The sequence below is a fragment of the Pezoporus wallicus genome, unplaced genomic scaffold (genome assembly GCF_028554395.1).
Source record: "Pezoporus wallicus isolate ANWC-B61680 ecotype Strahan unplaced genomic scaffold, APGP_CSIRO_Pwel_v1 contig_14159, whole genome shotgun sequence".
Taxonomy (NCBI): Eukaryota; Metazoa; Chordata; class Aves; order Psittaciformes; family Psittacidae; genus Pezoporus; species Pezoporus wallicus.
In genome coordinates, this window is record NW_026642380.1 from 313560 (window position 1) to 336747 (window position 23188).

The 23188-nt window shown below is 50.5% G+C and overlaps 4 protein-coding genes and 5 non-coding genes across 10 annotated transcripts in view; 8 read left to right on the forward strand and 1 right to left on the reverse strand.

Moving 5' to 3' along the window:
* The window catches only part of FUNDC2 (FUN14 domain containing 2), a 162210-nt gene that overhangs the window by 77551 nt on the left and 61471 nt on the right, over positions 1 to 23188 (forward strand). The window lies entirely within an intron of this gene.
* TRMT2B (tRNA methyltransferase 2 homolog B) lies at positions 1506 to 9856 on the reverse strand. The gene is made up of 12 exons (XM_057429671.1): positions 9587 to 9856; positions 8244 to 8310; positions 7541 to 7660; positions 7026 to 7125; positions 6522 to 6592; positions 5942 to 6088; positions 5702 to 5796; positions 4973 to 5187; positions 4743 to 4844; positions 4442 to 4561; positions 3565 to 3664; positions 1506 to 1774 (listed from the first exon to the last, which is right to left on the reverse strand). The coding sequence occupies exons 1-12, from the start codon at positions 9820 to 9822 to the stop codon at positions 1648 to 1650; spliced, it is 1500 nt and encodes a 499-aa protein (XP_057285654.1). The 5' UTR covers positions 9823 to 9856; the 3' UTR covers positions 1506 to 1647.
* Positions 9956 to 11259, forward strand: LOC130610076 (40-kDa huntingtin-associated protein-like). Its single transcript, XM_057429658.1, has one exon. The coding sequence runs from the start codon at positions 9987 to 9989 to the stop codon at positions 11058 to 11060; it is 1074 nt and encodes a 357-aa protein (XP_057285641.1). The 5' UTR covers positions 9956 to 9986; the 3' UTR covers positions 11061 to 11259.
* DKC1 (dyskerin pseudouridine synthase 1) lies at positions 12366 to 22546 on the forward strand. Of its 2 annotated transcripts, none has more exons than XM_057429648.1 (15): positions 12366 to 12441; positions 12679 to 12740; positions 12956 to 13042; positions 13583 to 13674; positions 14203 to 14387; positions 14879 to 14943; positions 15483 to 15609; positions 16023 to 16153; positions 17116 to 17259; positions 17701 to 17821; positions 19092 to 19210; positions 19949 to 20052; positions 20485 to 20539; positions 21226 to 21384; positions 21857 to 22546. In XM_057429648.1, the coding sequence occupies exons 4-15, from the start codon at positions 13604 to 13606 to the stop codon at positions 21923 to 21925; spliced, it is 1350 nt and encodes a 449-aa protein (XP_057285631.1). In that variant the 5' UTR covers positions 12366 to 12441; positions 12679 to 12740; positions 12956 to 13042; positions 13583 to 13603; the 3' UTR covers positions 21926 to 22546. The 2 variants fall into 2 exon arrangements, with proteins under 2 accessions (XP_057285631.1, XP_057285630.1); XM_057429647.1 differs by lacking the exon at positions 12366 to 12441 and adding an exon at positions 12461 to 12572.
* LOC130610099 (small nucleolar RNA SNORD17) lies at positions 15036 to 15282 on the forward strand. The gene has a single exon (XR_008974953.1). It is a non-coding gene; the product is annotated as a small nucleolar RNA SNORD17 (small nucleolar RNA).
* On the forward strand, positions 15847 to 15923 carry LOC130610096 (small nucleolar RNA SNORD83). Its single transcript, XR_008974950.1, has one exon. It is a non-coding gene; the product is annotated as a small nucleolar RNA SNORD83 (small nucleolar RNA).
* On the forward strand, positions 16327 to 16461 carry LOC130610098 (small nucleolar RNA SNORA36 family). The gene has a single exon (XR_008974952.1). It is a non-coding gene; the product is annotated as a small nucleolar RNA SNORA36 family (small nucleolar RNA).
* On the forward strand, positions 18079 to 18325 carry LOC130610100 (small nucleolar RNA SNORD17). Its single transcript, XR_008974954.1, has one exon. It is a non-coding gene; the product is annotated as a small nucleolar RNA SNORD17 (small nucleolar RNA).
* On the forward strand, positions 19458 to 19533 carry LOC130610097 (small nucleolar RNA SNORD83). The gene has a single exon (XR_008974951.1). It is a non-coding gene; the product is annotated as a small nucleolar RNA SNORD83 (small nucleolar RNA).

A 23188-nucleotide genomic window follows, 5' to 3' on the forward strand; every position in this document is an offset into this window, starting at 1 on the left:
ATGGGGGTTTATTGCTGTGTATTTGCCCCCAAAAAAGCAGAAAAAGATGTCTTGTCCCTGTGGCTGTCCTGAAACCTGATGCCCAAAAGAGTGAGACCACTGTGCCACCCTTCCCCACTGCAGATAAAGTGTCCTGTGTCTTCAGCTCACCAGAGAGTATTGGAAAGGGTTCCTGATCCTCTGTTACTTTCTGATTAAAAGTCATAATCTCTCCCCCTCTAAGTTGCAACACATTTCCTTTTGACAAAACCGTATCCAGGCTAAGCAGAAATCCATTCAGATCTCACAGTGAGAAGCCAGGGTGTAATGATATGAAACAACTTTGGAAAACTCTATCCCTTGCTATTAACTGAAACAAAAGGCTGTAACAGTGTGCAAAATTCTCATGGGATAACACAAGAGTGACACTTCCTATGCCTGGCAGGAATCCCCCCATCATCTCCCCTTTCTACTGTAGTAAGTCTCAGGTATGTATTTTAAACTCTCATGGCTTGAGACATGGTGGTTGTTGTTACTATTCCAAGCTCACAGTTGCTTAGGACTGGAGTTGAAGTCTGAAAAACAGAGGCAGCTCTCTGTTTCCTTGGAAGTTTGTCAGCCTTGATTCAGCCAGATCAGATAGGGAACTCCTCTTCTGGAGAAAAGAGTCAAATTTAACAGCCTCACTGCAGGTAAGTGTTCTGCTCTGGTGCAGATGACCAGGATAAACCAAAAGGTAACTTCAATACAACACAAAAGTAAAAATTAGAAGAATAAAAGGAGCCCTGTAAACAGCGTGGAGTTCACGAACACAAGGGGACTGCTCACTCATCTCCAGGTTGTAGCAACTCCATCTTTTGAAGAGTTGAGGAGAACAAGGATCACAGCTTGCCAGTCAGTGAGCATGGCAGGACAGATACAAAACACAGCAAATTTCTGAATTGGCTATAGCAGAGCAACCTGATGGGGAAATAACTTGTTGCTGCTGACATTTTCACAAGGCACTTCATATTTAGGTTATCAACAAGGATTAGCAGAGAACGGCGAGGATGGGACATGCTGAAACCTGCTCTCTCTTCATTTTATAGACAAATCTTCCCCACTGCCTCCAACATGCCCACATGACTGAAAGTCATTCAGTAGTGGGTTCGGAAGTTTACACAGGAAACATTCCCGACCCCAAAAGTCCACATTTTCCCAGTGAAACATGAGGGTTTCTAGTTCCTACTGTTTCTTCATTGTAAATTCACTATCAACTTGAAAAACACCTGAAAAATCCTTGAAGCGAGCAGAGAACTAACAGCATGCAGTACTTGAAAATACAGTGGATTTTAGTATTCCATATTCACATGTTGATGGTGAAAACCCACAATAGCAGGGGGAGCGTATTTTCCAGGCTGCTTTAACCAGCATCCCATGAAGAGATGGGGATGCAGGGGAGAGAAGGGTGATGAAATGCTACAGAGAACTTTTTCATCCCAGAAATCCGAGTGTTTCCTTACAAAACAGTGTGAGGCAACCCAAAGTAAGAGCAAAAGCGAAATTATTTGTTTTTTAAATACAAATGTCAACAAAATAAGTTAAAATCCATCACTACGTAGACTCCAGGCTTCAGTACTGCAGGAGGTTGCTTCCCAAGCTCTCAGAGCTGGCATACCTATGTCCTTGTCAGCGGGTTAGCAGCAGCACCAGCTCACAATGAACAGTATGAGGAAACATATCAAAAGGTATAGCCAACGTGGGGGTAAATGGGTCTCCTAACAGTTTCTTCCCTGGGTCAGGTGGGCAGCACAACCTGTGAAAAGCAAAGAGAGCATCCTTTAGACCAGTAGCAGAAAATGTGTATCATGTGGGAGACACCGTGTGTACAGTAGCACAGAGAATGTACTACGGAGGCATCATGTGTTTGGCTAACATCACTCTGAGTCTTCAGCTGACACAGGCTGAGGTGTGGAACCATCAATACTGAACCCCAAACCAGCCCTGAAAACCTCATGGACAAGCTGAAGAGTCAGTGGCAGGTTTAAAGCTCCCTTTCTCACAAGCCATCCCAGCTGATAGACACTTAATACCCTTAGGAAATAATCCTCAGTTTTGCACCACCTTCATTGGTTACCTGCAGACAGATTTATCACCTACAAATAGGCCTGCTCTGGATAAAGACTTGGCTATATGATTAACACCAAGCAGGTGCGAGAGACTGATCTGAAATCAGACTCCACTGTCCATTGTCTCAAAGACTGGTCTGAGAAGCTAAGATGGAAATCCACCTATCTTTTGTCTCAGAGATGGGTGGGAGGAGTTAAGACTCAAATATCCACTGCCTGTGAGAAGGGTGTGAGGAGCTGAACTGGGACTCCACCATCCATTGCCTGAGGGATGAGTAGGAAAGAGCTCTTTCAGTAGGAAAGACTCTTCAGTCCATTACCTCTAGGACTGGTGTGAGGAATTGCTACCCATTATCCCAAGAATTGCTGCAGGCACCTGTGTGTGTGCAGTTGAAGAGCTGGCTGCAAGACCAGGGAAACTAGTCCACCAGGAACTAGCAATAGGTGACATGAAGAGCAGGGGTACTTCCCCCAGCTCATTATAAAAGGGGAAGGAGGTAATCACCAAGGGATACATCTCCGGGGAGCCATTGCCATGAGGATGACTCCAGAAGGACACCTCCGTGAGGACACTCTTCACCAATGACTACTACAGACCCTGAGGGACACCCTCCATGAGACATCGCCATGAGGGCAACTCCACAAAACACACTCCATGGGTACCTTCAAGGGGATGACTCCAGAAGGACACCTCCAGGAGGACACCCACCTCTGATGGACTCTTGGGGGACACTTTGCTCCCATTCCAACTACAAACCCTGAAGAACTCCCATCACCACCACTGACGATGACAATGGATCCCCAGTGGTGACTATCGCGCGCTCTCACTCTCTGCACCCTGAATCCTTGCTTCATTTTCTAACTTTTTTCCAATCTCTCCTATCACTATCTCCTTTATTACAATCATTTCCCTTTTTTATAAAAACTGTCTTTTTTGTAATTTTTAATGATGAGGGTACTTGACCTCATTTGCATCTTAATTTCACTCTTGGGATCATGAACTGAAACAGGGTCCGGCACTGGGGTTTTCTCCAGTGGGACCCTGACAGCAGGTGACTAAATCCCCTTGGCTGTACTTCATTAGCCTGGGGCCAACCTCCCTGCAGTGAACTCAGTGGACTCTGTATCCCACACACAGATGGGCTATTTTGTTAGGGAAGGATGCACAATGCCGTTATAGCACGTGTGCTTTTCCACACTGATGTAGTAAAGTATCCTGCTGGAACACAAACCCCAAAGAATACCCACTACCTTAAACCAGGAAGTATAGCTTACAGGTAAACCCAGAGTAACACATAAACCACTTCTGACCATGCACTGACCAGTCCTGGGCCACACCTGCAGAACTCACCCAGTGCAATTCAGTTGCAACAAAAATCTCTAAGCCGAGGTCAGATATTTATGTCCTTGTCTGACATAACCAGGTCTGTCCCTGTCACTAAGTCAGTGGAAGAAAAGAAGAGAGGAGAGTGCTCACTCAGTAAAGTTCCTCATGGCTTCACCCTCTGGCTTGCAGGAGATGTAAAGCAGCCTTCGGATGGACATGCAGTTTCGGATGGCTCGCACAACCCTGTAATCTGGGAAAACACATACCGTGCTTCACAGACACCCTCCACCACCATGAGCTCTCCAGAAGGAATGATTGCACGGGAACCATCACACAACTGCACATCACACACACTTGTGAGACTGCATCAGGACCAGCCTGGGACTTCCTAGTACACACTGAAGCAAATCCAGCAGAGACAACTAAAATGGTTAGAGGGCTGGGGCACAGGATGCACAAGGAGTGTGTAAGGGCTGGGGTTATTCAGCCTGGGAAAGAGAAGGTGAGCAGGGTTCCATTTGCTATCTTCAGTGGCTTCATGGGGGATTACAGAAAAGACAGAGCTAGAATCTTCTCAGAGGGGCGTGAGAAGAGGGTGAGAGGCAACAGATGCACTGCAGCAAGGGGAAATGTAGGGAGTATTAGGGAAAAAAAAATCAGGAGAGATTATCCACCCTTGGACACATTCAAACCTCAGCTGTGCTTCATAGCCCTGTGCAACCATATACAACTCTGAAATTGGCCTTGCTGTAGTTGGGGGATTGCACACAGGCCTTCAGAGGCTCCTTCTCTCCTAAATGATTCTGAGAAGCCATGAAAGATGGGGAAAATATTAGAGCTGTCTGCTTTAAAGAGAAAGCATGACAAAGGCACTGGAAACAGCAGACCATGGGATTTTAGCTGCTGTTAGCACCAAGGTAAGAAACTAGAGACTAAAGAGGGGTTTTGGAGCCAGTATAAGAGGTCTCATGGAGCTTGTTCAAAATTCCCTGCTTTCAAGGTGAAAATAAATAGCATATTCTCTTACGGAGCCCAGCCCGGGATGGGTTCACCACAGCAACAACAGGTCGGGCTTCCTCCCACGATGACAGGAGCTGTGGTAACACGGCCTCTGCCTTTCCACTGTGAAACTCACAGTTTGAAATTCCTGTGAAGCAGAAAGCAACCGCACAAACTGAGCAGAGCCAGTCTCACCAGACATCAGGTGTAACACAAAGTACCACCTTTTGCTGCGTGGAGGTGACTTGTCAGCATTCCTCTGCTCAGTTCTGCTTCCAGTTTTTCAGCAGTTAGCTCGAAACTCTCTGCCATGGCAAGTTTGAACTCACCATTGAATGCTGCATTCCACCTGGCATCCTCTATTGCCTTCTCCACCATCTCAATGCCAATAATCTTGGACACTTGGCGAGCCAGAGAGAGACCTATTGCACCTAGAAACAAGGGACACAAAAATACTCTGTATATCAATGCTGAAGAAAGAAGCCTTTAGATACTGGAGATCATTTCTGGCACGCAATGCACCAGCCCTGGGTGCCAGGCTCACACAGCCACTGCTCACCTGTTCCACAGCAGATGTCCAGGAGGATGGTGTCCCCACCAACCTGACCCAGCTCCCCAACTGCCTGGTACAGAGCTTCTGCTCCAGGCGTGTTTACTTGGAAGAAGGCATCCGGAGAGATGCGAAACTTGAGGCCGAGCACTTCTTCAAAGATGTGTGGTTCTCCGTGAAGGAGCTGGAAGGGGGCCTGCTCGTGGGAGCAACGTGTCATGGTGCTAGCAGAGCACACAAGAACCAGCTGTTAGAAGGCAGCAGAGAAGCAGTTCATTCCCGTTCCCAGGGTGCTCATGTGCAGGGGAGGATGGTTCTCCCTGCACCAACTTTTATTTCAGGTGAACCTTTCAAGAGGATCAAAGAATTCTGATTTTTTGGTAAGGGATCTGTAATTTGCACTGCCTGTAATTCATCAAAAGAATCAAAATGGGTTTGCAGAAGACAGCAGACCAAGGGTCTATTCCCCAGTTTTGCCACTAATTTGATTCACTGTCTTGGGAGTAAACTCAAGGCTCATAACTCCCATGAGGTAGGGCCACAGAGTGTATTCAAATATTTCAGGTCTGTAAAAACAAAACATGTGGCTATCTTAAAACCACATCTACAAAAGGCAGCCAAACATCTGTCATTGTCTTCAAGCAGTCCCTGGACTGGTAGAATTTGAATTTAATTAGAGATGGAGGAGAAAAAGGAGGTGGTTTTCTTTCCACTTCTTCCCCATGTCAGGACATATACCTCTCTTGGAAATAAAGTGAAGTCAAGGCACAGATTGCTCCAGGTCCACATGTGAAGAATTCCTTAAGCAATGATTTCTGAGTAGCCAGCTCCTCCTGTCAGGAGCCAGAAAGGACAAGCTCTTTGGGTAATCCAATTATACACCTCTCCCCAGTGATACACTCAGCAAGCTCAGGTCAGCCAGGAGCCGTCACCTGGCTCATGTGCCTCTTGCCATGGCTCTGTCTTCCATGTACTCACTTGGCCCAGGTCCTGCGGGTGGAAGGTGATGATAGCCATGGTGTGACCGTAGCTGCTGGTGCGCACCACGAGCTCCCGCCAGTGGCCACCTTTGTGGAAGAGGAGGCAGGAGTCCAGGGGGGAGCTGCGGATGAAGTCCTCATAGCACTGAGCAGAGGGGAAATGGCACTTGTAGTAGAGTGAAGACAAATGCCCTCGTCTTAGCATAACTCTGTGCACCCCAAACGTGTGGCCGTTCCACCAGTATCATCTGACTTGTACTGTTTGATTTCAACGCACTCAGTGAAAGCTCTTTCCAAGTTCCTGGAACTTGATTTCAATTTGTGGTTCTTACGTACTTTAATAGATTGACACAAATTAATTGTCACTTGATTAACTTCAGTCTTTGGGATAGTTTAGAAGCTGCAACATTAACATGCAGCTTTTTTATCCATCAATCACAGTCAGGCCTGAAACTCCCCCAAACATGAAACTGGACTTGAAAACACAGGGTAACTAAAATGACAATGTTCTCCCATATAAAAGTTGTAGCAGTCCTTCTATTTCACAGTCCAGGAACAGACATGACTCATTTATTTACCTGGGCTACTTGCTTGTGTTTTAGGGGTATGTTCTCCATGTGGTTGCCTTTCACACAGACAATATTTCTTGCTGGAGAGAGACAGAGAGATATTTAGTTGTTTTGTTTCAGGGCACATAAAGCACTGCCTCAGACATCCCAAATGCTCCAACGTTGCTCTGCTGCCTACGGACACACACACATCCCCCCATGTTCTCCCTGCTCAGCACAGGCTCCTGGAACACGGCAAAAATATGGGAACAGCATAACTGAGAATAACAACCCTAAATCCTGGAGGGGCTGCTGCCACAGCTGTCATCCTTACTGCTCTATTTAGCACATTAAAAGCTGGTGCTTCTTAAGAAGCTAATGAACTGAGGTTTTCCTTTGTTTCCTTGGACTTGGTGGTGTTTCTGTTGGCATTGCCAGGACTCAGGCTTCTAACTCAGATGGGGGCTGTCACAGCAAAGCCTTGCCTTAACCCACACCAGCAGTTTTCTACCCAGCTCCTTGTCCTGCACTGACCTTTGCCAGTTCCCACATAGAGCCCCACGGTTTTGGGGTTCCCATCTGGTCCTCGGTTCACAGAGAAAGTAGATTTGTTTCGGTAGCCATTAATGACAGGCTGGGAGAGGAAAGAAGGAACAGTAAAGCCTTGGATTAAAAGAAAAAGTAATGGAGGAAAGGCAAACCCCAGCCTGGGTGTTCTGTTGGCAACACAGGAAGATCCATATGAATGTTCAAAATGCAGAAACAGAGTTTGTGCATGAGACCCCCAGTACTTCCCCTTGGGAAGGAGGAATTACTCTATGGGACAGAATGGTAACAGCTTTATCAGGGAAGGCTTGGGCACAAAAAAGAGTTCATAATCACCAGGCTTGTTCACTCTCCAGCAGTCACAGGCTGCAAAGCAGAAGCTAGCAAGGACTGCCACAGACACATTACCTGCAATCAAGTAATCCCCACCATGAGACACTCTGGGATCTGAGCAAGAGACTGTTAGTGGGTCAGAGGGAACAGCATTCCCTTGGGACACTCACCGACGGGACTATAGGCTGGAGAGGACAGCAGAGTCCACCAGGTTGCCGTGTGTCTGTGCCCAGCTTCTCAAGACAAGATGCCAGCATCTGCAAAATCTTCCTCTGGCTTTCATACTTCACCTGCAGAGGAGTCCTAAGCCAGAAACACTCTCGCAGGACCACACAGCAGTGGGCAGCCCATCACCCACCTCTGGGAAGGCCAACAGGAGGGAACACTGCAAGTAGGACACAGCCCCAGAGGAGCTCTGCCTTTCCTATCACTGCAGCTGCTTGGAGTAACAGAGAGAGAGAAATCCTGTGTCTGTGGTCCCAAACCACTGGGACCACAGACACTGGAGCGCTTGGTCCAGCCTGAAGCCCCAGTGAACCAGCTGGGCAGGATCACTGTGTGAGTGCCCATCTTCTGTGCTGTTGGTGACCACATACAGCCCCCCGCAGGGGACCTCACAGTTCTAGCCTTGAACATATTTGATTCATTTAATTCATTCCAATTAAAAAAATTAGAATTCATTGTAATTTAATTAAAAAATATAATTTTAATTTAATTCATTCCACATTTAATTCATGAAGAACTAAAGCACCAGTAAACAGGGTCTGAAGAGTTTACACCCATTACGCAGTAAGATGCTCCATGCTGTTGCTCAGGAAGGATAATAGGGACAGCTGGGGCAACACAACAGAGAAAAGTCCACATACATCTTACCTGCAGCTGCTCGTGATAGGGAAGTCTCCACAGTGGAGTCACTGCATTTGCTAACCTGGGAAGCACAACATCACAGTAGTGGTCAGAGCTACTCACTTCCTGATCCTTAGGGCATAACATCCTCACCAACTGCTTCATGGGCAGGACCCTTCTGGTACAGGCTCTGTACCAAAGCTGGCTGTGAACAATGAAACTCCCTTTTCATGGCACCTTCCCAGCGCAGAACGCTTGTGGCTGGAAGGGTGACCCGGGAACAATGACCAGCTCTCCAGAGGACAGGTTGAGCCTTTGGCAGATTGACCAGTGATGCTCGGGTAACCCAGGTATCTTTCTGATCCCCCTTTAGAGGACAGGGCCAGGAACAGTGTTTCCCCTGCCCAGGGACCCAGAGAGACCCTGCCAAGCTGTGGGTGAGATCTGATTCCAGGATGGTAAAGCCATGAGAATGATTATTCAAATGGGGAAAAAAATCAAACCAAAGTGCAGGCAGAAAAGAGGAAAATAAAGAGATAGATAGATAATATATTGTCGCTTCAGATGGGGTCTGTTGCTTTCTCCCACTGAATCACAGGCTTTGCAAATCTGTTGCTGCTCTGAGGACAGCCCAAGTCCCATCTCCCTGGAGATGCTTCTTCTAAAGGAGCAAGATGCTTCTTTCATCACTCGATACATCCATCCTGCATCATGGACCTGCTCACACTTCCAGCCACTACTGCTCTTTTCTAGTTGCTAATGCTTTACCAGATTAATTCCACCAGAGCAAAATGCACAGTTTGTGTGTGACAGGCAGGGAATTACAGGCTGCCCACTCTCACTAACCTGGCCACTCATACCCTGACAGTTCAGAGATAAACCTCAGAACCTGGAGCTGCTTGTACCTGAGGCAGGGCGAGCATGAGCAAAACACAGAAAACCTAATCTAAAAATAAACCAAACCCAAACCCCAGCAGCGGAAGGGGTGAGGTGGATATGCTCCAAGCTGTAACTATCATCAGCTGCGGACACACGAAGCCCATGGACAGCCTCACACCACAGCTGGATAAGCTGCTGTTGTTGCTTACTGGGATGTTTGGAGCTGCTTCCGAAGCACTCAACTACTTTCAGGCACAGAACCGCAAATCAAATAGACTATTACTTTTTGCTTGCCAGTGTGACAACCGCTCTGCTCCTGACCCTTTCCTCTTGTGTTTTCTGTTGTTTCCATTCCCAGGCCAAGCTCCAGGGGACCCAGCTGAGCCCTGGCTCTTCCATTCCTCCTGGAGAGCGCTGGCTATAGGTGAAACCCTCAATCCACTGCTCGAACCGCTTCAGGTGCTTTGGAAGCAAGCGTTTTGGTAAAGCCCTACCTCTCCTCCCAGGAGGGGCTGCGGCCCTCACCGCCCTTTCCCTTCTCCTTCCGCTGTGCTGCTGCCTTCTGTGCCGGCAAGCTGCGGTCCCAGCCAGGCAGGCTGCTCAGGAGAGCGCTCCAAAGGGGCCGGTACCGCAGCCTCAGCGCACAGGACAGAGCCATGGCGGGGCGGAGAGCGGCTGCACCGCTGCCAGCAGCGCAGCGAGGCCACCGCCAGCCCGTCGGGCACATCGGCTTCACCCCTGGAGACGGGTGGAGGAAAGCACCGTGCGCCGCTCCGGGAAGTGAAACCACTCGGTTTAGAGGCACCCGCGGCCCGTCTGTGCTTGCACTTTACCCACTGCAGCCGGACGGTGCCCGAGCGTTCCGGGTGCGTCAGTTCCGGCTGGCGCGCGATGCTGTCGGTTGCAGGCAGCTCCGGCCCCGGCGGGGCGGGCGGCTCCGGGCCGGGCCTGGGCAGCGACGGCGATTTCCTGTCGCGATACCGGCTGGTGTCGGCCAAGCTGCGGCGGCGCTTCCTGCGCAAGCCGAACGTGGCGGAGGCGGCCGAGCAGTTCGCGGCGCTGGCGAGGGAGCTGCGCGCCCAGGAGAGCCTGCCCTACGCGGCCTGGTGCCAGCTGGCCGTTGCGCGGTGCGCGCAGAGCCTGTTCCACGGCCCCGCCGAGGCGGCCGCCCTGGCCGAGGCCGCGCGGCTCTTCCTGCGGCAGGAGCGCGACCTGCGGCAGCGCCTGGGGCTGCGCGGCGGCTTCGGCGAGCATGTCGCGGCGGCGCAGAGCTGCGGCGCGTTCGCCGCCCGCCTGCACTTGGAGCGGGGACAGCCGGCGCTGGCGGCCGGGCTGTGCCTGGAGCTGGCCGCGGCGCTGCGCGACACGGGACGGCCCGCTAGCGCCGCCGCGCCTCTGCAGCGGGCAGCCGACCTGCTGGCTGTGGCGCGGCTGCCTTTGGAGGCTCTGCGGTGCTTGGCCGACCGCGCCTCCTGCCTGCTGCTGGGTCGCGACTACGCCGGTGCGCTGGCGGCGCTGACTCGGGCGCAGGCGCTGGCAGCGGCCGGGCTGGGTGGTGGTGTCGGCGGCGGGGGAGCCCCCGGTGGTGCCTTCATGGACGTGCTGGCGCGTTGCGAGGTGTCGCGGGTGCTGCTGTTGCTGCTGCTGCAGCCGCCGCCCGCCAAGCTGCTGCCCGAGCACGCCCGGACGCTGGAGCAGTACTGCTGGGAGGCTCCCGAGAGCGGTGCGGGGCCCGGGACTGGTGGCGGCGCCGGGGCGGGCGGAGGGCTGCCGCCTGCAGCGAGCTACTTACCGTCCGAGCTCTTCCTGCTGCTGCAGTCGGCCGTGCTGGCGTGCCAGGAGAAGGACGCAGAGGCGCTGAAGGCCCTGCAGGCCGAGCTGTGGCCGCTGCTTAGCGCGGAGCAGAACCACCTCCTCCACCTGGTGTTGCAGGAGATGCTGAGCCCTGCCGGACAGGGGCTCTGAGCATCACCATGGGCATGGATGGGCCTTTTGCAGAGCCACAGGGTCGGGCTTGGACTTACCTTTGAAGCCACAGTCTGTGTCAGTTTATCCTCTATTTTGTTATTTATTTTTAATACGAATTCTATAACAGAAGCAAGTAATAATCGATGAGCAAATGTGTTCATCTTATGTTGTGTCATAGTAAACCACTAATTGTGCATACTGAAAATTGTCATGCTTTGAAAAAGTGTAACGCTAAAGCAGAACGGCAGAAACAGGCTGTTTCTTAAAGAACTGGCTGCAATTTGCACACAGGAAAACTTGCCAGGGCAGTATCACCTGGGGTAAGGGTGCTGGAGGGCTTGCACATCTGGGAATTGGAAGTTGCTGAAGTTGCTTTGAGAAAGGGCAGCACATAAAACTGTTTTTTGTTTCCCCCTGAAGATGAAATAGTGCAGCCAAAGAGAGCATTTAGCTCTCATGGTGGAGAAAAGGAGTTGGTCACTGACCTGCAAGCAGCTGCCTGAGGACAGGTGCCTGTCGCAGTCTGGCTGCATCTTATATAGAACAGATGGGTTGGTTTCTGCACCATCTTGTACTCTCCCTCTGTATTACCTATTGAATCCCATTGCGACTGCCTCTGATGTCCCCACTGCTTCTGTTGAGCTTTACTCCTTGGTTTCTAATGTTATCCCTAATCCTCTTGCAGTGCAGCCAGTGGAGGGGGTGTCTGTGTGAAATATTCTTCACCCATCTCCAGTGTTACAGCCTTCACACCTGGAACACTAAGGGGTTGGTTATGTGAGGAAATCAAATGACTAGGTAAAGAGAAGTCATGGATCAATGTGCATCACTGATAGATCACTAACATTTCTTCTGGCTATAATCTATCCTGGGCAGATGTTAACCTGTTACTGAGTAGTTCTATCGTAAGAAAAAGATCATTTAAAAGAATGTGAAGTTAACCCTGGAGTCAGGAGGAGATTGGGCTGCCTGGCCTCGAGTAGATGCTATTTGGGACTATAACAGGTGCTCAGTCTGGGGTTAGAAATCTGTTGTGACTAGAGCTTGCAAGGAGATAAGAGTAAACTGAAGCAGGATTATGAGGGGGCTTTGGAGAACGGTGGGGGTCCACTGGTCCAACGGCTTCAACCAGCACGAGCAGGAAAGCGAGTACACGGTATCCCTTCTGGAAACTCAGTAGGGATCCAAGTCCGCTCTCCCCAAAGCTGGACCCCACCCGGGAGGGTCCATCCGCTGTGTTAACGCCTCACTTCGCTGTAAAGCTTCAGGCGGGACAACGGCTCACCGCTCCCTTAAACGACTGCTGCCTGCGGAGCCCCGGAGCCCAACGCCGCTTCCCGATGGGACAGGACGGGACATCCGGTTCCCCCGGCCGCCGGTAGGTCGAGGCCTGGGCGCACTCAGCGCTAGGCGGGACCGGCCGCGCGCGGGGCTTGTCGGGAAGGGGCGGCCTCCGCGGTCCCTGCGCGGCGGCGGCGCCACGCGGTGCGGCCATGGCGGACGGGAACGGTGCGTGGCGGAGGGCCCGGCCCGGGGTGGGGGGGGTCGGGGCTATGGGAGCGCTCCGGGGCCCCCTCCGCTGCTGGCGGGGATGCTCACCGTGTCGCTCCCGCAGGTTCCAGCGTGACGAAGCGGCGGAAGAAGGAGAAGCGGGCGCTTGCCGATGAGGATGTAGCGGTGAGTGCGGGGCCGCCGGCTTAGAGGGGAGAAGGGAGAGAAGGTGACTGGGGGTTCCGCAGCTCGATCCGTGGGGCCTAAGGGCAGGGCCTGGGGGTCCGCCGTGCCTCACAGCGTGCCCGAGCTGGAGCATGGCCGGGGCCACGTGGAGGCAGCAATGGGAGCGCGGGCCTCCGCGGTTCCTCCTCTGACCTCGGTACCTTCATCCCCATCAGGACATCCAGCACACGGAGGAGTTCTTCATCAAGCCCGAGTCCCGCGTCGCCCAGCTGGACACGTCTCAGTGGCCCTTGCTGCTGAAGGTAGGGCTGGTCGTAGACAACCTCGTGGCCCTGGTCCTGCTGCATCTTTTGTCCTCAGTGCAGGCCCTGGAGAGGCACAGCTCCTTCTCTGTGCAACCCTACGGCTAGGGAACAGCTCTCTGTATGCAGAAATCGTGTTACAACGTTTGTCTTGCAGCATCATTTCTATGTCTGCTTTATAAGTTTTCCATCTCTCCTGTAAAGACCCAACCAGATTTCTTCTGTTTATTTTGGTTGCCTGTGAGCTGTGTGTACTTATGTATTGCTTGTGCTGAGTTTCTGGGGCACACTGGATTTTTGCTCCATTGTAAAGGTTGGTATTCTGCTGCTTTCACATCACTTTCAGTACAGGACTTATGTTTCTTTCTCTTCCCATAAAGTGTGGTTTCATTGTTGGGTCGTTTTCATTTTGGAAGAGCCTCTTACACTCAAATGTACAAATCAGACATTGTGTAACTGGGGAGATGTACTGGGGCAAAGCAACCCTGAAACTTAAGGTGAGCTCACAAACACTTGTAACTTTTGCTTTGATTTTTGTAGAACTTTGACAAGCTAAATGTGATGACAGCACACTACACACCTCTTTCTTTTGGTGCTAATCCCCTGAAGAGAGAGATTTCTGACTATGTGAGGTGAGTGCAGTAAAGGCTGGAGTGATTTATTTCTCTTTTGCAGTTAATATCTTCAACATATTTTCTGTTCTGGATCCTCCTTGTACCTTTCTGCTCACCTCAGTGCCTTGCTACTACCACTAAGTGTCTAAATAGGAGCTGCTGATCACTTCTGATAATGCTTGCTTTGTTCTGGGGTTGTGGCTGGTCTGGATGCACGTTTAAACACTTGAGTTCTCTGGGGTCTTACAGCCTGCTAGGCTTTGAGACTGCTTGGAGTTTGTTTCTAATACTTGCCTTGGCTTAAGTGCAGAGTAGTGATGAGAAGTTTGGGGAAAAGAGAGTTCTTTGACCATGAAATATTCTCACTGCTGCATGCAGAGCAGCTCAACATGTGCTCACTGAGAGCAGTGTTGTGAGGTTCACAGCTCACTTGGCTGCAGAGAAATACATTTCTTTGCAGCCATAATAAATATCATCAGCATTTTTATGCTCTTGATGTATTTGCCTCAGTGCTTAGTTCCTGTTCTCTGTCATCTTGCACTGTAGGTCTGGGTTTATTAACCTCGACAAACCTTCCAATCCATCTTCCCACGAGGTGGTTGCATGGATCCGACGCATCCTTCGAGTAGAGAAGACAGGACACAGTGGCACTCTGGATCCTAAGGTGACTGGGTGCCTCATTGTGTGCATTGAGAGGGCAACACGACTGGTCAAATCTCAGCAGAGTGCAGGTATGTTTATTGCCTGGGATCATTCAGTATAAATGGAGAGGTGTGGGGTTCTTTTGAAGACAAAATGGAGATTTCCAGTCTTTGAAAGGACAAGGACTATCCTTGGTCTTCAGTGCTTTGAGCCTAGGGTTTGCTTGTCCTTCATACTCCAAGCTAGGGAAGGTGCATCCATGCTGAATCAGGTTCTTTTCCTTGATTGCCTCTTTGAGGCTTGTGCAGTTTGAAGTCACTGAAAACATTTCTGGCAGACTGCTTTTGTGTGCTAACAGAACTTACGGCCTCTATAAGTCCAGTGAAATAAAATCAGTGAAGAATAAATGTAGCTCAGATTTATTTCATTGGAAGAATAGCCAGCTCCATACCAAACTGTGCATACTTTGTAGGAGAGGTGGTTGTGAACCCTTCAGGGCTCTGGCTGTGAAGCAGGGAGGACCTTGAGGTCAACATTAAATGCAAGTGGCCACTCCTGACTGCTCTTGTCGTTTTTTCAGGCAAAGAGTATGTGGGAATTGTTCGGCTGCACAATGCAATTGAGAGTGAGGCTCAGCTTGCCAGGGTAAGTCTCAGCATGCTCTCAGCCATGCTGGCACTGCACGTGCAAAGTGTACAGATGAGAGGGTAGGAGCAGAGCTCAGGTGTGCTCTGTGTGTGAGGTGATGATGAAGTTTATCCATTCTCTGAGTGCAGTGGTGCTGCCCTCCTGCAGCACCCCGATTCCTGTTCTAGGGTCTGGGTGCTGTGCAGCCTCCAGAGACCCTCTGGTCTGCCAGTGTCCTACTGGGGGCTGTTGTGGTGTGTGGCTGGCTGCCTGCAGGAGTGAAGTGGTGCCAGCACGGTTGGAGCCCCTCCTTGGGGGGCTCTGTCCTCACTGAGATGAAGGATGATGTCTGATCACATACTGCCACCTGATGAAAAAGCCCAGCTGTGCTCACTGGGGTCGCATTTAGACCACATCCGTGGTTCACATTGGCTTTATTAAATATGACATCACCAAATTATGGTGAACCTTCTTGCTCATGGAAGTGGTCATAGTTGCTGGAGACCCCAAGGTGTTGGGATACAGGTGTCAATGGTTACTTCTGCTTCTATCCTTAGGCAATAGAAACGTTGACAGGCGCGCTGTTTCAGCGACCACCCCTCATTGCTGCTGTCAAGCGACAACTGAGAGTCAGAACTATCTATGAGAGCAAGCTGGTGGAGTATGATCCTGAGAGAAGATTAGGTAAAACAGGGCTTTCCTGCCTTCTTCCTATTAAACTGATGGCTGATAAAATTTCCTGTGAAATGGGCTGCTTCCTATTCTTGGCAAATGTCTTCAGACCTAAATCCTCACCACCATCAAGCATCATGCATTACTTGGATGTGTTGAGAAATCCTCACCACCAACTGCATCATGCATTACTTGGGTGTGTTGAGAAGCAAATCCTCTGTTTCTTACTGCTGCATCCTTCATTGAAGAGCCAAATGATGTCAATTTAGATGGCATTAGCACTCAGTGCAAGGATGACCTTCATCTATCACCCCAGGCTGATGGCTCTGTGAAGGATTCAGTGTACAGCTTCTCTTGGAGTTTCTAGATGTGGTTCATTTCTGGATACGTCTTTAAATACTCTCTTGTCCTGCCCTCTGTTTCAGGTATCTTCTGGGTGAGCTGTGAAGCAGGCACATATATCCGAACACTCTGTGTTCACCTTGGATTGCTGCTTGGAGTAGGGGGCCAGATGCAGGAGCTCCGCAGAGTGCGCTCGGGCATCCTGGGAGAGAAGGTAGAGTGGTACCACTAACTATAACCAGCCAGCTTGAACCTGTCAGAATTGTATGAGTTCCTTGGAACTGCATTAGTTTTACAGAGTTAGGAGAAGGTACTGGTGCATGGCAGCATGGGGGAGTTTAGTGAATAGCCCTGAAAACGTGGGAGCTCTTGCCATAGATAGTCTGGAACCAAAGTGTTGAGTTCAGTTCAGGGTGGTGTCCCTGTTCTGGTAATTAAGCTTTGGGACAGTGAATGACTGGGAAGTGTACCATGGTGACTGAAAGTGTGTTTCATGCCACCTGTGTTTCTCAGCCTACAAACTGTGCATGTGCCACGAGTTCAGGTGAATGGGCTGTCTGCTTTGCAATCTGTGACCGCTTGGTGTCAGGGCATAATGCAGGGAATGTGCTTCATCAGACTGAGCCTGGGAGGTGCAGGCTTGTGAACACAGTATGATCCTTTAGTCTGGTCATAGCTGGATCATGCGGCCAGTCCAGACTCCAGGACTGATTTCTTGCAAAACATGCATCAGTGGAAGTGCTTCCCCACCTATGTGTGCTCTTACTGCAGCTGTAATCCCTGCAGTCATTTCTGAATTCCAGGGATTGTGTGTGTACAGCTGCTTCAAGAATTGATTCCATGTCACGGATTGCAGAGCTGGTTAATTTAGACTGCTTTGCCTAGAAGTCCCAGATAGTTGTTTAAATTTGGTCATATTTCAGTTTCATGTGGACACACCTGATGCATTAGATCCAAGTGCTCTCTGAGATTAGGAAGGTTGAAGTCTGTGGTAGCACAAATCAGGCTGACCTCAAGTTGTTGATGGAAAGTATTCTTGCCTCTTTTAGCTTGCTTTTTTGATGCTTCTGAATTGGATATGTTTTTCACTCCTTTTGTTGCACTTCAGCTGTTTGTGTGTGTTTCAAGTTAATGGCTGGAAGAGAGTTTAGAAAAGTTGTGTCTTCATCTTCACAGGACAACATGGTGACCATGCATGATGTACTGGATGCACAGTGGCAGTATGACAACAACAAGGATGACAGCTACCTGCGAAGAGTTATCCTGCCACTGGAGAAACTGCTGACTTCACACAAGCGGCTGGTCATGAAAGACAGTGCGGTGAGCTCCTAGCGCAGTGCTAGCTGAGAGCCAGAGACTGCAGTGTCCTCCTCACTTGTACAGCTGATATAATACATGGAGGATCAGGGCTCACATGGTGTCCTGTTCTGTCCGGAGGGTGAGCTGTGTAGGACCTAGTATGGGCCACTGCCAGATGAGCAGTAAGATGCAAGAGGCAAGAATTGAGTGGCAGAGAAGCTGCTCTCCTCACTTCAGGAGGATGCTGATGGTTGTAAGAGATCTGCCTCACATGTTTGCTGTGATAGGTGCTTTGCTTTGCTTAGTTCTTTTAGAAAGTTCTGAAGTTTTATATAATGGACAAGAAGAAATGTTATTGCTGGGACTGTAACAGCAATGGGAAGCTAGAATATTAGAGGCACTTCTTACCTTGTTTTTATTCTCATATTGACTTATAAGCCTTCCTGTTTCCTTTGTTTTCAGGTTAATGCCATTTGCTATGGAGCCAAGATTATGCTGCCTGGTGTCCTCAGGTATGAAGATGGAATTGAGCTTAATCAAGAGATTGTCGTCATCACCACAAAAGGAGAAGCTATCTGCCTAGGTAGGAAACTCCTGTTCTTCTTGTGCCCAGCTAGCTGCAGGAATAACAAGCTGTGTTCCAGTGACTGCACAGCAAATAGGTCCCCATCTATCTGTAGATGGTTTAGATAGTGCTTCCTAATGGGAACTGTGGGTTAGTGTGGCCCAAGGCAGCTGGTGTTGGGCAGGATGTGAAACAGTGGCTGTGTCAGTCCTTGGCAAGGTGTGAACAGTTCCTCAGCCTAGTTTCAGGTGTGGATGCTCAGGTGTGCTCTGTGTGTGAGATGATGACAAAGTTTATCCATTCTCTGAGTGCAGTGGTGCTGCCCTCCTGCAGCACCCCGATTCCTGTTCTAGGGTCTGGGTGCTGTGCAGCCTCCAGAGACCCTCTGGTCTGCCAGTGTCCTACTGGGGGCTGTTGTGGTGTGTGGCTGGCTGCCTGCAGGAGTGAAGTGGTGCCGGCACGGTTGGAGCCCCTCTTTGGGGGGCTCTGTCCTCACTGAGATGAAGGATGATGTCTGATCACATACTGCCACCTGCACATCATGCTTCCTGAGCAAATCAGTGTAAAAGGACTTGAGCAACTCCCAGCTTCTGTGAAATGATTCTGGGAGTGCTTTGTTCTAACCAGGGTCTTCAGAGAAGCTGTATAGGTGCCAGGGACTGACAGACTGTACAGATGATCTGTCATGGTGTGCAGTGCTGCATGGTCTCATGCTCTGGCCAGAGCCGTGGGACTGATGGGCCTTGGAGGGGTAAACAGGCAAGCTGTTCCATCCTGCTGTTTGTGCTGCCTGCACTCTGGTCATCTTGGGGACCTGGTGATGAAAACATTTATTGGTAGGATTAGTCTCCTGTGTTTGGCTCCGCAAGGTTTTGTGAGCTGATAAAGGAGCATCACTGCTCCTTTCTGTATTGGTATGGTTCCTTGAGCTGCCTGGAGGTGCTCCAGGAGCTGCTTACAGAGCTCTTCCCATCCAGTGGTGGTGTTGGTGCTGCTCTGTGAAGTGGTCTTGCTGTGTTTGCCGATCCAGAACCAGTCTATGTAAGATAGAGGCTTATGGTGTGGTTAATCCATCACTGATGGACTTGCTGCCTTTGAGAAGAGCAGGTCTCTGAAGAAGATTTAGTTCAGAACCTACCTTCAGTGAGGTTTTGGGGTGAAATGGCACTAGTGGGAGATGTTGCTCCTCTTTGTGCTGACAGAAGAACAGGCTGAACGCAGCAGGTTCCTGCATTGCTGTCACAGTTGTGCTTTTAAGAGTTAATGAACTCTCTGCCTGTTTTTGCAGCCATTGCCTTGATGACCACAGCAGTGATTTCTACCTGCGACCATGGTGTTGTGGCAAAGATCAAGAGAGTGATCATGGAGAGAGATACGTACCCCCGCAAATGGGGTCTCGGTCCCAAGGTGAGTGCTGTGGGGGCATGGTCAATTCCAGGATGTGGGACCTCACAACTCTCAGGCAGAGATGTGCTGTCCTGGAGCCACAGTGGTGATGATTCCCAGTGCTGGGGCTGTGCCAGCCCAGTGCCAGTGGGAGTGAGGCTTTCCCTCCCCATGGATCCTGGGCAGCTCTGCTTGAGGCCCAGCTGGGGCTGCTGCTCAGGCACGAGCTCCTCAGGTCTGTACAGCACCAGCCCTCCTCTGGTAAAGAGCCAAATGATGTGAAATGGATGGCATTAGAGCTCTGTGCAAAGATGACCTTCATCTATCACCCCATACTGATGGCTCTGGAGAGGCTCACAGCGAATGTGAGGTGATGGAGGCCCGTGCAAGTACCTTGGAGTCTTTAGCAGTGCCCTGCATTTGCAGCTGGAGTGGTTCAGCTGAAATGTAGCAGGTCACTAAGGTGGTGAAACCAATCCATGATTGAAGGTCCACATAGAATATTCTATGATTCTGTGTGCAGAGTCATCTTACACTGCTGCCATTACTTCCCCCACAAATTAGCCTTTATTCAGTGGTGAATATGCGTTCCTATAGGCTGCTGTGCAGGGGATGTTTATAAGGTCTTTAGAGAACTGTTAAGTAATGCTGTAGTTGGTTTGTTCCTGGAGTACCTCCTCTTAGATCGAGTGGATGAAGCTCTGGGGATGATTTCTTCTTCCTGGAGCTGCAGTCTGACTTGTTGCATGTTACTCTCAGGCCAGTCAAAAGAAGATGATGATCCAGAAGGGTCTGCTGGACAAGCACGGAAAGCCCAATGAGAGCACACCGGATTCCTGGAAGAAGGAGTATGTGGATTACAGGTGGGTACAGCTCCTGCATGATGGGGCAGAAGGGAGCCCCGTGCAGTGAGGGCTGGGCTGCTGCCATTTGTGCTCCAAGCATATTGGCACAAAGCTGGTGGCTCTCTGGACCTATAGGGTATGGTGGCATTTCTTGGATGGAGCATGCTGCTGGTGGGCAGTGGTGGAGGGAAAGGCCCTGAGCAGACAGTTATCCCTTTCTAGCCTGTGCTTGTGGTTTTAGAGGGAGTCAGTCTGCTAAATTAAATGGGGGAAGCCTTGCTGTTGCCCTGCCTTGTCTGACCCTGGTGCAGGCTGCAGGTCTTCCCCACACCAGCTTCCCCACCCAGCACCCAGTGCGGGTTACAGAGCCCTTGAGACAGGACTGCTTGTACAGAGCAGTGCGAGTCAGTTCCTCACTGTCCTGCTCAGTGTGGGGATCTTCTCTTTCAGGGATACTTCCAGGAAAGAGGCACCTGCTGTTTCAGAGCCGGAGAGGGCTCCAAAAGTGAGTATCTTTAGAGCTCTCTGGCTGTGAGGTGGTTTGGGCCCTGATGAAGGGTGGGTCTGCACCTATTTCTTTAAGGCAGCTGGTATCAGGTGCTGGATTGAGTGCTGCTTTGGCTGGTTGTTTTACAGGGGAAGGTGTTTCACATTCTGGGAGCCTAGTGCCCAGATGTGTATTGTGGTTGCATGGCCCATGAGCTAGCTGTTTAGGGCCTCATCTCTGGGATGTTGTCCTTTGGTTGTGAGCCCTGTAGCTCATAGTATGAGAACGAGGAGCTCTGATTTGTGGTGTACAAACTGCAGCATCCAAAGGAATCCACTGCGTGGAGCCACAGGGGAGATCTGTTGTGCCACGAAACCTTTCTGGAGGCTACAGCCAGCTGCAGAAATGTCCATGTAAGAGTTGTGCCTAAAGTGCCCCAAGTCAGGGCTTGTGCATGCACTTGGAAAGATGCAGCAGTTTCAAACTCTGCAGCATTTGGGGACAGGGTGCAGACACAAGTCCTAGCCAGTGCATGCAGTAGGGGACTAAGGCAAGTCTGTACCTTCACCCTGCTGCTCAAAGCATTGTTACCTGATTCAATCAAACTACACAGTTAAAGTAGTTGCAATGGGCTTGCAAACAGGTCTTCCATGACAGGAGCAGCTTTGGGAGGTGGTGTGCCTGACAGCATCTTTCTCTGACAGAGGAAGCGAGGGTCGGAGAGTGAAAGCGAGGAGACTGTGAGCCCGCCATCCCCTGCCAGCCCGCCACCAGAGGAGCTGAGCAAAAAGGAAAAGAAAAAGAAGAAGAAAGAGAAGAAAGCCAAAGAGGCAGCTGAGAGTGGAGGAGAGCAAATAGAAGTGGTACGTAGTGGGGTGCTCCCATGGTACAGTCCAAGCATGGGGAAGAGGTTGCTGTCTCTTCCTAATACCTGCAGGACAAATGCATCAGCATCCTGGTGTGCGTGTCCCTCAAGTGCCAGGCTCCCCACAGGTGGAGAAAGACTGAACTGGTTGAGGGTGGTGGGAGACTAGGCAGGTGAAGCTTTTCGGATCGGTCTGTGGTGAGGCAGGGATGGGGTGAACAGCTGTCTGTGCCCTGGGGCTGTTCATAGGTACATGTTCCTGCCAGGCCTCTGTGCTCTGATGCCCTGTAACGGGTCCCAGCAGGCTCCATTTGGTGCTGACAGTCGGTCTGCTTGAGTGCTTGTATGGCAGTGAGAGGATTGCAATCATGGGGAGCCTGCACTGCATCTGGAGTGGGACTGTTCCTACTGAAATGAGCAGTGAGGGATTCCTTTTTGACTCCTTCCTGATATCTCCAACCTCTTTGCAGACCAGTGAGACAAGCACCAAGAAGAAGAAGAAAAAGAAACAAAAGGAGGTAGAAGAGAGCTCGGAGTAAGCAACTGGATCTGTCCAAAGCAGGAAAACCTCCTCAGCAGGGAGGGAGGAGTCTGAGGCCTTGACAAAAAGAGGACTGGCTGCATGGCAGAGTGGCCAGCAAGTTCCAGGTTCCTTTTCGGTTGTGTACACGTGTGAGCGGGTGTGTTTGCCCAGGATATGCCCTGCTCGGGTACCTCTCCTCATCCTGTTTTAAGGGTTGTCAGAGGAGTGGGATGCCTCACTGCTCCTGCACTGGATTGCTCTCTAAAGCTGAGCACCATGACGCCAATAGAAGTGGTATCTTCAGGGAAGCTGTAGCTTCTGGCTCTTACTTGGTGTCTCTGATTTCATCTTGAGAGGGAGGAATAATGTTTCTCCCTCCTCTTGTCCTGCCTCTTTCTTCCTTTTCCTCCAAGGTTGGAGCTGTTACCTGACCGTCATAGAATGTTGGTGTCTGGAGGACTGGCTTTGTCATGGCCCATCTGAATGAACAACAGTCAAATCGGTTATTGGAAGGGCTCTTTGTTTTGACCTGGCCATATGCTTGTTTCAGCCCTTGGCTAGATGAAATCAAATAGTCCACCCCGAGATTCCTCAGTGCTTTTTTAACCCTTTATCATAAAAGGATTAGAACATGGAATTCCTGCTTTTCGCTTCATAGTGCGGGAACTTGCGTGTTAGTTGTTGGTTGATCCCCAGACCCAGTGCCCCGGGGACCTTGTCAGTGTGTACCTCTGGCTGCAATTCGCTCTCCTCTACCCACTACCCACATACTGGAATGGGACCACAACACTTTCAGTTGCCTTCCATGGCTTGGATAGCCAATACGCTCTGGAAGGCTGGAAACTGGGATGCTGCTTGGGGGGCAGAAGTGAAGTAACCAGTATGCTGTGCTAAAAAGGGCTGTTGGGACTGGAGTCTTCCATGAGGAAAAGCTTTGCCAGAGGCACGTCTGCAAGGGGGCACGCGCTGTGGGCCTTGAGTGGTTTCTTGTCCTGATTCAATTATCTGGGCTGGCTTGCTGGGGGTGGGAGGTCTCATTCCTCTCACAGGGGTAATGCTGAGCCAGATTTTAGCCCCTTTAATGGGATTCTTCCACATGGGAAGGATCCACTCTGCTTTGTTCTGAGCTTCATCCCTGCAGAGATTCTGTAACGCTTGTCTTGGCCTCATGCATTGCTTTTCTGACTTTTCTCCCCTCCAATGCTAGAGATACACGCAGGCAGTGGGGCCAGCAGCTGGTGGCTGCCCGAACCTGAGCAGAAAGAAAAAAAGTCCATTT